Below are 12549 nucleotides of genomic sequence, written 5' to 3' on the forward strand. Positions count from 1 at the left end.
CATGAACCCCAAATACTCTGATATTGTTGCTTTTTTGTTGTTGTTGTTGTTGTTGTTTTTAGGGGTTTTTTTTAATGCCAACTAGAATTGGTACTGATATTTTGAATTCCATGTCTTTATTTTTCTCTTAATTGCAGGAGTTTGATCTTGATATTGTGGCTGTGGTGAATGATACTGTTGGAACAATGATGACATGTGGCTACGAGGACCCCAAGTGTGAAGTCGGACTTATTATTGGTATGTATATGAATCAGTGCTTATCATTGCCGGTTTATGCCTGATAGTGACGTTACTGTTCAACTTGTTTTAAGGCCCTGTCACACCTTGACGATTTAGCCAGCGTATGCCGACGTATGAAAAATTTGTCTAAAACGCTGGCACACGTCGAATACGTTATGGGTAAGTTTTGTATACGTTAAGAGCACGCTGAAGCATGCTGGCATACGTCGTAGTACGCCGAGCTCGTCGACAAATTTTAAGCATGCTCAAAATTTTTCGACGTATGCCAGCGTATGACTGCACGTTCCGGTTTTAGGCTGTGAAGTTCAGATGTTCATACTTAATATCAACGAACTGTATGATTCACAGCAGTATCAGTCAGATGAAGTCATGCATGTTAAACCCACACCAACAATTCGCCATCATTTCTGAGTGACATTTGGCAGGAGTGGTGGTGGTGGTACAGTACCAATACCTTTTTGATACAATATCTAGGCTCAGGAAAGCACAAGATGACAGAGGGTCAAAAGCAATGTGTGGCCAATGGAACAGCAACAATTGGACAAAAACAAAGGAAAGGAAAAAATAGTCATCTGCATGTTTGAGGGTTGGGTTAGGAAGGATTAATGGGGGTGGAAAATATAATGGGTGTAGGGATGAGATGAGGTATATGGAGGTGCACTAGCAACTTGAAGTCTTGGGGAGAAGAGAGCTTTTGAAGCACTTGCATTAAAGCAGTTCCACAAACAGGAGAAAAGAGGAACAAGATAATGGAGGTGAGTGGGAAGCCAAGATTTCGTGAGTTTAAATGGGAGGGGATTCTGGACGAAAGAGGTGATCCTGAAGAGGGTCGGAAAGCTGAGAGAGGAGAGAGACCTAGACCTGAGGAGTGGCAGTAAAGAACAGACTTGTCTGTGATGCAAGAGCAACACGTTTTGTGTTTCAGTCTCATTGTGGGAGATGCCAATGATGTTGAGAGCTTTAGATTCCAAATAATCCAGGAAAGGCAGATGTGATTATGGGGCTGAACCTGTAGTGAAGACCAGTACTCCATTGAGCTACCAACAAAGACCTTATAGGCTGAGAGTAGTTCTGAATTTTTAAGGAAAGACTTGGAACAATGGAGGAATGCCCAGTTTGCAGCTGGCTTTGGAGGTCAGCTTTGCTATATGGTCATCCCAGGAGAGGTCTTGGCTGAGTGAGGTGAAGGTGTTTCAAGAGGCCTTGACAATGCATGGAAAGCTCAGATGCAGAGATTAAAATCGATGTCGTTCTTATTTACCTATGCCACCGAAGGTGGACTGAGGTTGTTTCCTTCGTGTTTGTCTGTTAGCAGGATATATCAAAAATTTATGAACAGATTCGGATTAAATTTTGTGGACATGTTGGGTGTGTGACAAGAAGAAGTGGATTAGATTTTGGCTAAGGTCCATAGGCAGATCTTGTCTATCAGTGGAATACAAAACGTAAACTGTTCAGCCTGCAGATGTATGCGCTCTCCTGTGTGCTGTCCCAGTCAAATTCTGCAAATGAAATGTGTTGTGGAGAATCGGCATAATTTACAGCATTGCTACTGAAATACATAAACGGAGTAAGCCTATCTGGTGATGTATAGATGTGTCATTGCTTGTGAATGAGCTTGAAAATTATTTTGGGAAGTGGACATAACACGGTGTAATGACGTCATGAAGTTGAAATCTACCTTTTCCATTTTTTTTTTGTTTGTTTTATTATAATTTGAATGTCTTTTTCAGCAGCAAACATCAGCTGCAGGATCGGCAAGTGGTATCAGATGCTGTTAGTGCAGTTACTTTAATTCTCTACCTGGGAAGTACAAGTATCTGCATTCCTTTCCTTGTATAGGTACTGGCAGCAACTGTTGTTACATGGAGGAGATGCGGAATGTGGAGATATTACCTACGGAAAATGGTCGCATGTGCGTCAACATGGAATGGGGAGGCTTTGGTGATGATGGTTGTCTGGATGACCTTCTGACCAGCTATGATGACTCTGTTGACAAATTTTCACTCAACCCAGGAAGGCAACGGTATGTATTGGTTGGTACATCGTCACTCAATGCAACACAGCATAGTGCTATGCACTGCAACATTGGTATGTGCGAGATAATGGAACGTGTTTGTGATTTGGTCCCTTTTCACTCACCCGATTGGTCAAAAAAACTATTGCTTTAGCCTCATTTGAAAATTGTGCATAATGAACCCTTTAATCAAAATATTTACATTTCATTCAATTATTTAATCAATTTATCATTCATGTGTGCATCGATTTTGAGGGACAAAAGCACAATTCTTTCTTGCATACCAAGTCTACATTCTTGAAAGAGTGAGGGGGCTGAGGTTAAATGGTGACACACTGATAGTGAGTCCTGGGACCACATACACAGGTGTAACAAAGGGATTATTAATCGGAGAGCAAGAGGAAAGGAAATTTATTTACCTTCAAGTGGATTTGGAGAGGTTGGGGGTGGGGGGGGGGGTTAATGAGAGGAATTATCTTGGGTAGGGATGGACTATGACGTGATATTGTGGTGCATTATCAATTTGAAGCCTGAGAGCGTATAGTAACATTAAACAGACCAAGGAAGGATATTCCTCAAGCAGAAGAGTGTGATTGAGTACAATGGAAAAGTAAGCCTTGGTTTGGGAGTTTCTTGCTTGAAAGGGGTTGCGTCCAGGTAATACAAAAATAATCTGTGTAACCTGGAGGGACTGAGCAAGTCCTGAGTTGGAGCTCCAGAGAAATGAGGCCATTGACCTGTTTGTGATGAGACAGCAGCAGGCCCTGTGGTCTCCTGCTTTGTTGGAGATGGCAATTTAGTTGAGAGCTTTGGATTTCACAACATTGAGGAGAGACAGGTGGGAAACATGGGCACCTGCCAATATAATAGGGAAGAGCAGTTAATCCATTCACCTGTGGGCAAAGGCCTTTTAGGCTGTGAAGTTCAGATGACCAAGGAAAGACTGCATGATGGAGCATTCCCAGTCTGCAACTGGCTTTGGAGGAGAGCTTTGATATATGGTATGCCCAAGATATGTAGTTGACGTTGACACCGAGAAGGTCAAGAAAGACCTGATTCTGTGGTAGAGCTGGACTCTCATATGATCCTTCCTGATGAGAAGATAGGGAAGCCATTGCTCCTGGCCTGTTATTAGGATGTGGAATTGCATGTCAGAGGTTAAATGCAAAACAGCCCTGAGTCAAATATCCCTGAACCTTGGGGCATTCTAACCTCATTTGGGAGAGCAGAGCAGAGGAGAGGATTCTGTTGAGAGTGATGTGCTTGACAACATGAGAAGGACATCAGCAAGCCAGGAAAGAGACTGGCCTTTAATTCCCCAGAGAGAAAGCTTTATATACAGAGCAGGTGCCAGACTGCCCTGACCTCTTGTTTGAGATGCATAACGATCAGGCTGTTTAAGAAAAGGAAAGACTCTGTCAGCTTTGATGACTTTGCTTATAAATGGAAATAACCTTCTTGCTGTGATGTAAAAACAAGCCAATTGTGTTGCAAGCAACTTATTTGTAGCTTTGCAAGTCTCATCAAGGAAATGTTACCTCTTGACCTCAAGGAAACCTCACAGAGCACATCAACAAAACATTGCATAACACATGTGGCAGGTAACCTCTATTGGTCAGGCCCATTGCAGAAAGTGCTGATATGGCACCATAGGTTCATGGTCACCATTGTCGTTGAAAAGTGCTCATGGTGTATATTCCCTCACCAGATGGCGCATCAGCTCAACCTCTGAAGAGAATACATTCCAAGCTGATGATTGCCAGGGACGCAGAAACCTATATGTGGATTATTTTTTTCCCCGAGGGAATAGGTTGATGATCTTGCCAATAGAAAGGCTTTTAAAGCTTACGTAGGCTGACTGATGCTGTGGTTAACAGTGTAACAGCTGACGCTGCATGAAATGGTGGACGGTTCTCTCGTTTTCACAGACTGCAACTGAATCTGAACCGGATAACCCAGTTGATCTTGATATATTATGGCTGACAGGATAGCCTAGAGGTAAGCATGCATTTTGAGGTGACGAGCCTCGGTTCTCTGACAAAGCATCTCACATTCTTCATATGGGCAGGCAGCAACCTATTCCCTCTGCAGATATAATCGGAGCTGGTCTCGGTCCAACACTTTGAATATTTCTTTCAACCATAACAAATCTCACCTTTAGTCTGTCTCTCCGAAAGGACCGTCTGGAGAACCTTCCCATCTACTCCTTCAATAAACGTGTTGAGGTTCAGTCATTCAAACCTATGGGCCTCACTATCTGCCATAATCCTTCTTAAGCAAACCACATACCAATGGGGTTCATGGTCACCATTACAGTTAATACCCCTTTGTGTGGTATCAATCTGCCTCAAAATTAAGCTGCCGACTGGGCACCTCTGTCATGTAAAGTCTTTCCTTGGCAAATCTGAACTTTTATCAAATAACAAGGCCTTTATCCACAGCTCACTGGAATATTGCTCTCCCCTTTAGGCAGTGCCCACACCTTGCACAACTTGATGCTGTGGAAACCAAGCCCCTCAAAATCAATGAAATATCCCACAGTGAAGCTGAGTCTAACTGTAATGGTGACCATTATTATTAATTATTATGTAATGCAAGATAACTCTTCATAATTTTACTTAATATTAGACATACATGTAGGTTCCTCAAGGTACCAATGATTTTAGCTGTCTGATTAATAAGCCATGCTTGTACATTTAGAACTTTTCACACTTGGCAAGATTGGACACTGGACACAACCACAGGGCATTTTTCAGAAACGATGCATGTAGGCTGACAACACTCAGTTGTGGGATGTATTGGTAACAGATTCAATATCCTTGGTATGTCTCCTTTGTCATTTGAACCCATAACAAGTTTTCACTTTAATCTGCTGTTGTTCTTTCCCTTTTTGTGGCCTTTCATTAAAATATGAATACTTGAGGAACTTATTTGCTTTAAATAAAATAATTTGATTTATTTGTCATATTCCTGAAAAAGATAATTTGATCTTGCAGGTTTGAGAAGATAATGAGTGGAATGTATTTGGGTGAGATTGTGAGGAATGTTCTCATCGATTTCACCCGCCACGGTCTCCTGTTTCGAGGACGCATCTCGGAGCGACTCAAAACTCGAGGCATTTTTGAGACCAAGTTTCTGTCCCAGATTGAAAGGTTTGTATTATTTTTACATTCTTTTTTTAAAACTATGCCTTCATCCTTCTCTCGTTTTGATCCACTCGTTTCAATGTTTGTGATGCAATTTATCTTCTGCCACCTGGGACAGTGACCGACTCGCCTTGCTCCAAGTGCGTTCTATCCTGCACGAATTGGGGTTGGAGAGCTCATGCGATGATGCCATTGTGGTGAAGGAGGTTTGTGGTGTGGTATCTCGCCGTGCAGCCCAGATGTGCGGTGCAGGTGTAGCAGCAGTTGTGGAGAAGATCCGAGAAAACCGAGGCCTAGATCACCTCCGCATGACAGTGGGTGTGGACGGCACAATGTACAAACTGCACCCACAGTAAGTCTCTCTTGAAAGCTACACCGTTTCAGAGGTCGATGTAATCGTTTAATGTTGGTGGTTGGCCGGTTTTGATGTTCCCCACTGAGCAATAGCTTATGTTGGAATCGCAGATTCACATCCCATAAACTACTTTGATTTGTCCACTTTACCCTTTTGTAATGCATCTGAGAATAGGCCATCTCTTAATGTCCTTCATTTAATGTAAAAATGTACTGATATTTTTTTCATGTTCTTGTGCAGCATTTGATCAGTGTGTATAGTGTATACGTTTCACTATGAGCTCTCAAATCACTTTAAAAACAAACAAACAAAAGAAGTCATAATTTGACAGCTTCAGTGTTGGATGTACATTTAAGACACTTTAAAGATATGTATACAGGAGCGGCAAGGAAGCTCAGCTTCCCCCAGGCTGATTCCAGACCACTCCTCTTCCCCCTGCGCACTTCCCTTTATTGCATCTGCCCCATGCGTCTCGTGACTTACTGTGCTCCTCCCCTCTCACTCACCATTTGTTGAGGGTCCTGTTTGATTGGGGGAGGACTGTCCTTCGTGACTTGTCAGTCAGGCAAGATCCTCCGCCTTCCCTCTCGAACAGGAACGAAGCCATTTCCACACCTTAAATGGTGCTGGCGGTCTAGCAAAACGTTAAAATGGCAGAACATAAAACAAAGGCTCGCATGAATGGTGATTTTTAAACACAGACATTTGGAGGGGTGGATGTCGTCTCTCCATGACATATAATGACTCGTATTTAATTTCACAATTAATTGCATTGTGCATATTCAATGACATTCATTAAGGAGCTAACTAAACTATACTAAGCAATGTTATAACCCCTAGAAGTCATTTCCTAAACAATATTATTCCTGAACTGCCACTTCATTTAGACTACTGGTGAGTGGCCACCCCCATGGCTCCACTTCATCCTATGTTGATGTAAACTTCACCTAACTTTTTGTGCTTTAAGCTTCACCTAACATGAACCCTAACTTTTTGTGCTAGACTCACATTACCAACATTTACTCTATTTCCAACCATTTTGCACAAACCTACTTCCCTGTGTCTCCGTGGAACAAGTACCGTATTTTCGGGTGTATAAACCACGGCCGTGTATTCACCGCAAGCCTGTTTTTCACCCTCAAAATAAATGAATATATCGATCATTTTATATTCTGATCTCGATCTAAATACATTTGTACATTAACTTTGTACAGAACAAAGTGACGGAGGTGTCAACATGTTTACTCCCGTGTCCGCTTAATTTCGTTGGTCTTATTTTCATTTTCAAGAAATTGAAGAGAGGAGAAGATACCCAATAAGTTTTTTTTTATTTTTTTATTTTTTATTTTTTTCTTTTCTTTTCTTATTTTACCCTTACCAGAGGAGAGGTATTGCATTTGTGTCCATTTATCTGTTTGTTTGTCCGCACAGAACTTTAATGATTTTTTTCCGCAACTGTTTGTTGGAGAGAGACAAAATTTTCACCATAGGAGCAACTACTCATGTCGAATGTTTTTTAATGATAATTACGATATCATAGGTCATGTGGTGTCACGGCCATGTTGGAAAAATGGAAAAACTTTGGACCTCTATTTCTGAAACTGCACGAAGGAAAAAAATTGAAACTTGGCAAATGGCATGTATTCCTCATGGGGAATAAGGTTGGTGTTTTTTATGACATCATAGGTGCCTTCGTTATGATATCATAATTGCATATGTAGAACGCTGCATTCGATCAGTATGAAATTTTTTGAGGGTTTTCTCGGGATAAATTGGTCCACAGAAAAAAAAATGACGACGTCATCGGTCACGTGATTCAGCAGCCATATTGTTAAAAAATTAAAAAAGAACTTCAAAAATCATCTCTGAAGTGGCTGAACAGATCGAGGCAAAACTTTACACGTTTGACCAGCTATCCATGAGGAACAAACGTTCACAAATATGACACCAAAGGTCACATGGTTTGGCAGCCATATTGGATTTATCCTAAAACCTATAAAAAATAATCTCCAGAACAGCTGGACACATCGAGGGGGAAGTTCACACAAATGTTCCCCAAGCCTTGGGGATACCAGGGTATTCACAAATAATTGATGTCACATGGTCTGGCCGCCATATTGGATTAAGTGAAAATCTTTTTTAAATCCTTATTTTTGAACCGCTTAATCGATCGACGTGAAACTTCACAATTATGATCTAGTAGTGATTGGGAAAATATGTTTTAAATTTCAACTTGATCGGATGCATAGTCTGACAGCCAGAATTATTATAATTTTAAATCTGGGTTCTCTGATTTTTTTTTTTCTTTTTTTTGAATAAGGCTCACTTGACTGTGCCTGTAAGGGTTTGAGGGTAGAGAAGTAGCAGCTGAAATGTGAATCCTATCCAGGTTCCTCCTGATGACTTCATTTTTGCTTTTTGCATGTTCAGGTTCCTTCTGATTCCTCCATGATTCTGATGCAGTGTTCTGTACCTACATTATTTGGTCTTCCATTTGATTTGAATTTAATTTATTTTGATCCCATTCAGAATTCAATTGCATAATAATGAAAGACGTCATGGGTCAGGGTCAGCTGTCCAATCAAAGCAGGGTTGCATCAAAGCTGGACGACTTGGTACCTGGTCATCACTGCCAGCAGTTATAAAGTGGCAGTTCTAGTTATGTCTCTTATTAATTAATGCACCAGTACACAAACACCACACAAAACAAGTCCTGGCGAGGGTCTTATCTGTAATCTCTGATTGCTCTTTTTCTTGTTTAATGTCATAAAGAAGATTTTTTTTTGTTACTAGAAAAAAAGAAGAAAAGGGATTCCTACTGGTATCATACATAATTATTGTGGATTTGTGGCCCTGAAAAGGGCTGTTTGGGTTTGATGAAGCTCTTCAGCTAAACCATAGGAAATCCTCATCAATGCTTTCCTTTTCGAAGACGGCACGTAACTCCTTGTTACAATCAGGGTAGAGCAAGTGGTCGTCGCTGTCCACGTTGCTGTTACCGTCATTTGCAGCTTCCTCCTCCCAAATGATGTCATCCTCTGTGCCGTCCATGTTGATGGAGATGCAGCATTTCAGAAATGTTTGCTTGATGATGTCCGACGGTATTTCCTCCCACCACTTGACGATCCAGCCACAGATCAGGAGGTCGACCTTTCTCATCCTTCCGTTCTTGGTGTAGGTCTTCTCCCCACTCATTATCCAGTTGGACCAACAGCGACGTAGCCCGTCCCTGAACGGCTTGTTGATGGACACATTGAGGGGCTGCACGAGCAATGTCGTCCCACCTGGGATGATGACTAGATCGGTATTGGTCTGATGGAGCAGCACTTTGGTGTCGTCGGTCTTGTGACAACTGAACGCATCTAGGACTAGCATGCTTCGTCGTCGGGAGAGATCCCCATCCGGCCGACTACTCCAGACTGTGAGCGCACAGTCCTGGACCAGTCCCTCATCTATTCACCCTTTCTGCTGCGCACAAACAATGATGCCGGTTGGAAAATTGGCTTTGGACATTGTCTTCCTCTTCAACACGACATATGCGGGAAGCGTGCCACAGTCTGCAGTGCAAGTGAGCATGACGGTGAATCGGTCCTTCTCGTGACCAGTAGTGTTTACTGTCACATTGTGCGCAAGCTTATTTGAGGTGGGTGCTCTGTTATTTGAGTCTAGCTATTGTGAATAATTCTTCTTTTGATGTGAGACCAGGTGTTCTTATTATTTCGTGTTTAATAGCGTTTTCAGAGCCGTGAGGCTCTATATATGCCACTCGCCTAAACCCGGGACGTGTCCAAGTGTGGTTATATTTAATTCATGCACACGGTTAATAAAACGCTGTACAAACTTAACCTGAACCGATTTTCAAAATTTAAATGGCGCAATTGAGTTTAACAGTCGTTCTGACTGCTAAAAAAAAAAGTGTTTATTTGAAATATAATTGAAATTCAGCATTAATCGTTTTTAAGACTGATTTTTTTTCTATACCCGTGTATTAACCGCACCCCCAACTTTTACCTTTTTTGCTGATAAAAAGTGCAGTTTATACACCGAAAAATACGGTAAGTGCCAGGCTGATTGAAATAGCAATCACTGTTCAATTATTGAAACATTTCCAACTGGAAGGGCACTTGGTAGAGCGCATACCTCCACCCCGTCATGCCTGATCCACGAGAACATATCTGGCCCAATACATTTTTGAACTAAAGGGGGAGCACTCGGTAGAGTGCAAAACCTCCACCGCCAATACTGCTGGGTCACTTAAGTGAACCTGATATCCTATTCATTGTAGGTCAAAACGGATCAGACAACTGAACCACGATTGAATAAACTAAACGAGATCGACGCACATGTAGAAATGCCAAAAAAAAATCGAAATTTTTTTGAAAAAAAAGGTGCAACATTTCTGTTTGTTTTTTTTTCTCTAACAAATTTTTTGGGCGTTAGAAATCACTTAAAACATGTAGAAATGCAAAAAAAAATTCAAATATTTTTCAAATACAATCGAAATTTTTTTGAAAAAATGTTGCAATTTTTTTTTTTCTCACAAACTTTTTTTTTTGGTTGGAAATCACTAAAAATATGTAGAAATGCAAAAACAAAAAATTCAAATATTTTTTCAAAATGGCCGCCATAGCGGCCATATTGGACTTTGGACCAAGTCCAAAATCTAATGACATGATCCTTGGACCATACCTAATCCCCCCACCAAGTTTCGTCGAAATTTGTCCAGGAGGTTTTCCGTAATACTGTTCACAAACAAACAAATAAACAAACAAACAGACAGGGGTGAAAACAGTAACCTCCGTCCATCTTTGATGGCGGAGGTTAAATATCATGCTATACATCGTTTTTGAGCCCAATCTCTCAAAGGTGAAGAATCACTTTAAAAATTCCAGTAGTCTGATCTGGATTCGGAACTTCACCAGAATTGAATCAATTCGTCATAGTCACACACCCAACCTGCCCACAAAGTTTCATCCAAATGCATCTACAACTTTTTTAGATATCATGCTATATATTAGTTTAGCCCTATCAATGGTGAAGAATCACTTAAAAAATTATCAGATCCGGATCTTCAACAAAATCAAATCAATTTGTCGTGGTCACACACCCAACCTGTTCACCAAGTTTCATACAAATCCGTCCACAACATTTTGAGATATCGTGCTATATATTGGTTTAGCCCTAGTTCGCAATGGTGAAGAATCACTCACTCAAAAAATTATCAGATCCGGATCCAGATCCAGATCTTCACCAAAATTGAATCATTTCTTCGTCACACCAAAAATGTCCACCAAGTTTCATCCCAATCTGTCCATAACTTTTTGAGATTTCGTGCTATATATATACTTTTTGGCTAGATCTTTCAATGGTGAAGAATCACTGAAATATTCCAGTAGACTGATCCAGATCCACATCTTCACGAAAATCTAAACAGTTCGACCTTGTCACACACCGAACCTGTCCACAAAATTTCATCTGGATCCGTCCACAAATTTTTGGGATATCCTGTGCACAAACAAACAGACAGACAGAAAGGGGTGTAAACATAACTTCCTTCACCTTGGGTGGCAGAGGTAATAACATTGTACAACTCGGTCAGAGATGGGGAGGATATCTATGGATTAGCGAGACCTGGCTGTAGTAGCCAAAACATTGAGCCTAACCAGTACATAGGTGGTCCAACTTGGTTTTCTGAAACACAAACTTACACTTGGCTCTCCCAACGGGTCATGAGCTAAGATCTGTGGTGGTTGTCACTTGTGATTTGGATGACCACTGGGCGTTATTAGAACTCGGGTACATCATTGGTGTTGGTTACCACCTCGGAACCCGAATCGCCTTCCACTTCCATACTGTGTGCATTTGGTGTCAGAGTCGGCAAGTTAATGCATTATAATAGAGGATTGGTCGTTTGGACTCTCCAGCTCTTGCATGAGAGTCTGCCCCACATTCGTTGGTGGGCCCTTATTGTGTATGAGGTAGTATAAATCCACAGCGTCCTCATCTAAACTGGAGTCTGCACTTGTCGGCACTTGGTGACCAAGGGGCCTTTCTCTATTGCTGTTCTGTTTTGGCTGCTCCTCATCCACCAGCAGAGCTAAAGCTTCATCCGGTTCTCGTCCCCCATCCACGTCTGTGCTTGAATCCGGTTTGTGGCACTATAGATTTTATTGTTCTTGTACATAATTATTTATTTAGCTATTGATTCTGTGTTTCCCCTTTCTCCCCCCTCCCCAAACCTGTCATCGTACTCCTCCGTTGCAATTTGCAATTAGGTTGGGAATAAACCCCATTTTAAGAATTAAGAGCTTCTTGTGCTTCTCTGATTTCTGCACTAACAAACCCGACATTAATCGAACGCAGTCCAAGGAAGATAAAAGCCAGTTCGGTTCATCTGTAAAGCATCATTGTTATCTGGCATGGACGCGACAATATACGAGTATTTTGATGAAGAACTCTAGCTCCTCCACTTCCTTTCTCTGGTCTAACCGTGTAAATCTGGCTATTCCTGTGCATTCGCTTGACCACAATGTGCACATTCTCTTCCCAAAATGACTGCAATTTTCCAGGCCCACCTCTCGGTGTCAAATTCATCAGAACTCAGTCACCTGGTAGGAGTACCGTACTCTTGATCGTTCGGTCATAATGCTTCTTTTCCATTTCAGCCTTCCCGTCTGCATACTTATGGACAATGGCATAAGCCTCGTGCGCGGCTATTTTTTCGCATAGGCCTCATGACTACGTTGTGATGAGTCTTATCCGAGTCCAAAGACTAAATTGATGAGCAGTTG

At 41.5% G+C, this 12549-nt stretch overlaps 1 protein-coding gene across 1 annotated transcript in view; it reads left to right on the top strand.

The window, feature by feature from the left end:
• HK1 (hexokinase 1) overlaps positions 1-12549 on the top strand; it is a 90366-nt gene that overhangs the window by 72184 nt on the left and 5633 nt on the right. The window contains exons 11-14 of the mRNA XM_085895763.1: positions 138-237; positions 2083-2266; positions 5254-5409; positions 5522-5755. Of these exons, the coding sequence (XP_085751889.1) occupies positions 138-237; positions 2083-2266; positions 5254-5409; positions 5522-5755 (674 nt within the window). The remainder of the gene's footprint in view (positions 1-137; positions 238-2082; positions 2267-5253; positions 5410-5521; positions 5756-12549) is intronic.

The sequence above is a fragment of the Eptatretus burgeri genome, chromosome 9, assembly GCF_056783735.1.
Source record: "Eptatretus burgeri isolate ZD-2024b chromosome 9, Ebu_testis_v1, whole genome shotgun sequence".
NCBI classification, from domain to species: domain Eukaryota; kingdom Metazoa; phylum Chordata; class Myxini; order Myxiniformes; family Myxinidae; genus Eptatretus; species Eptatretus burgeri.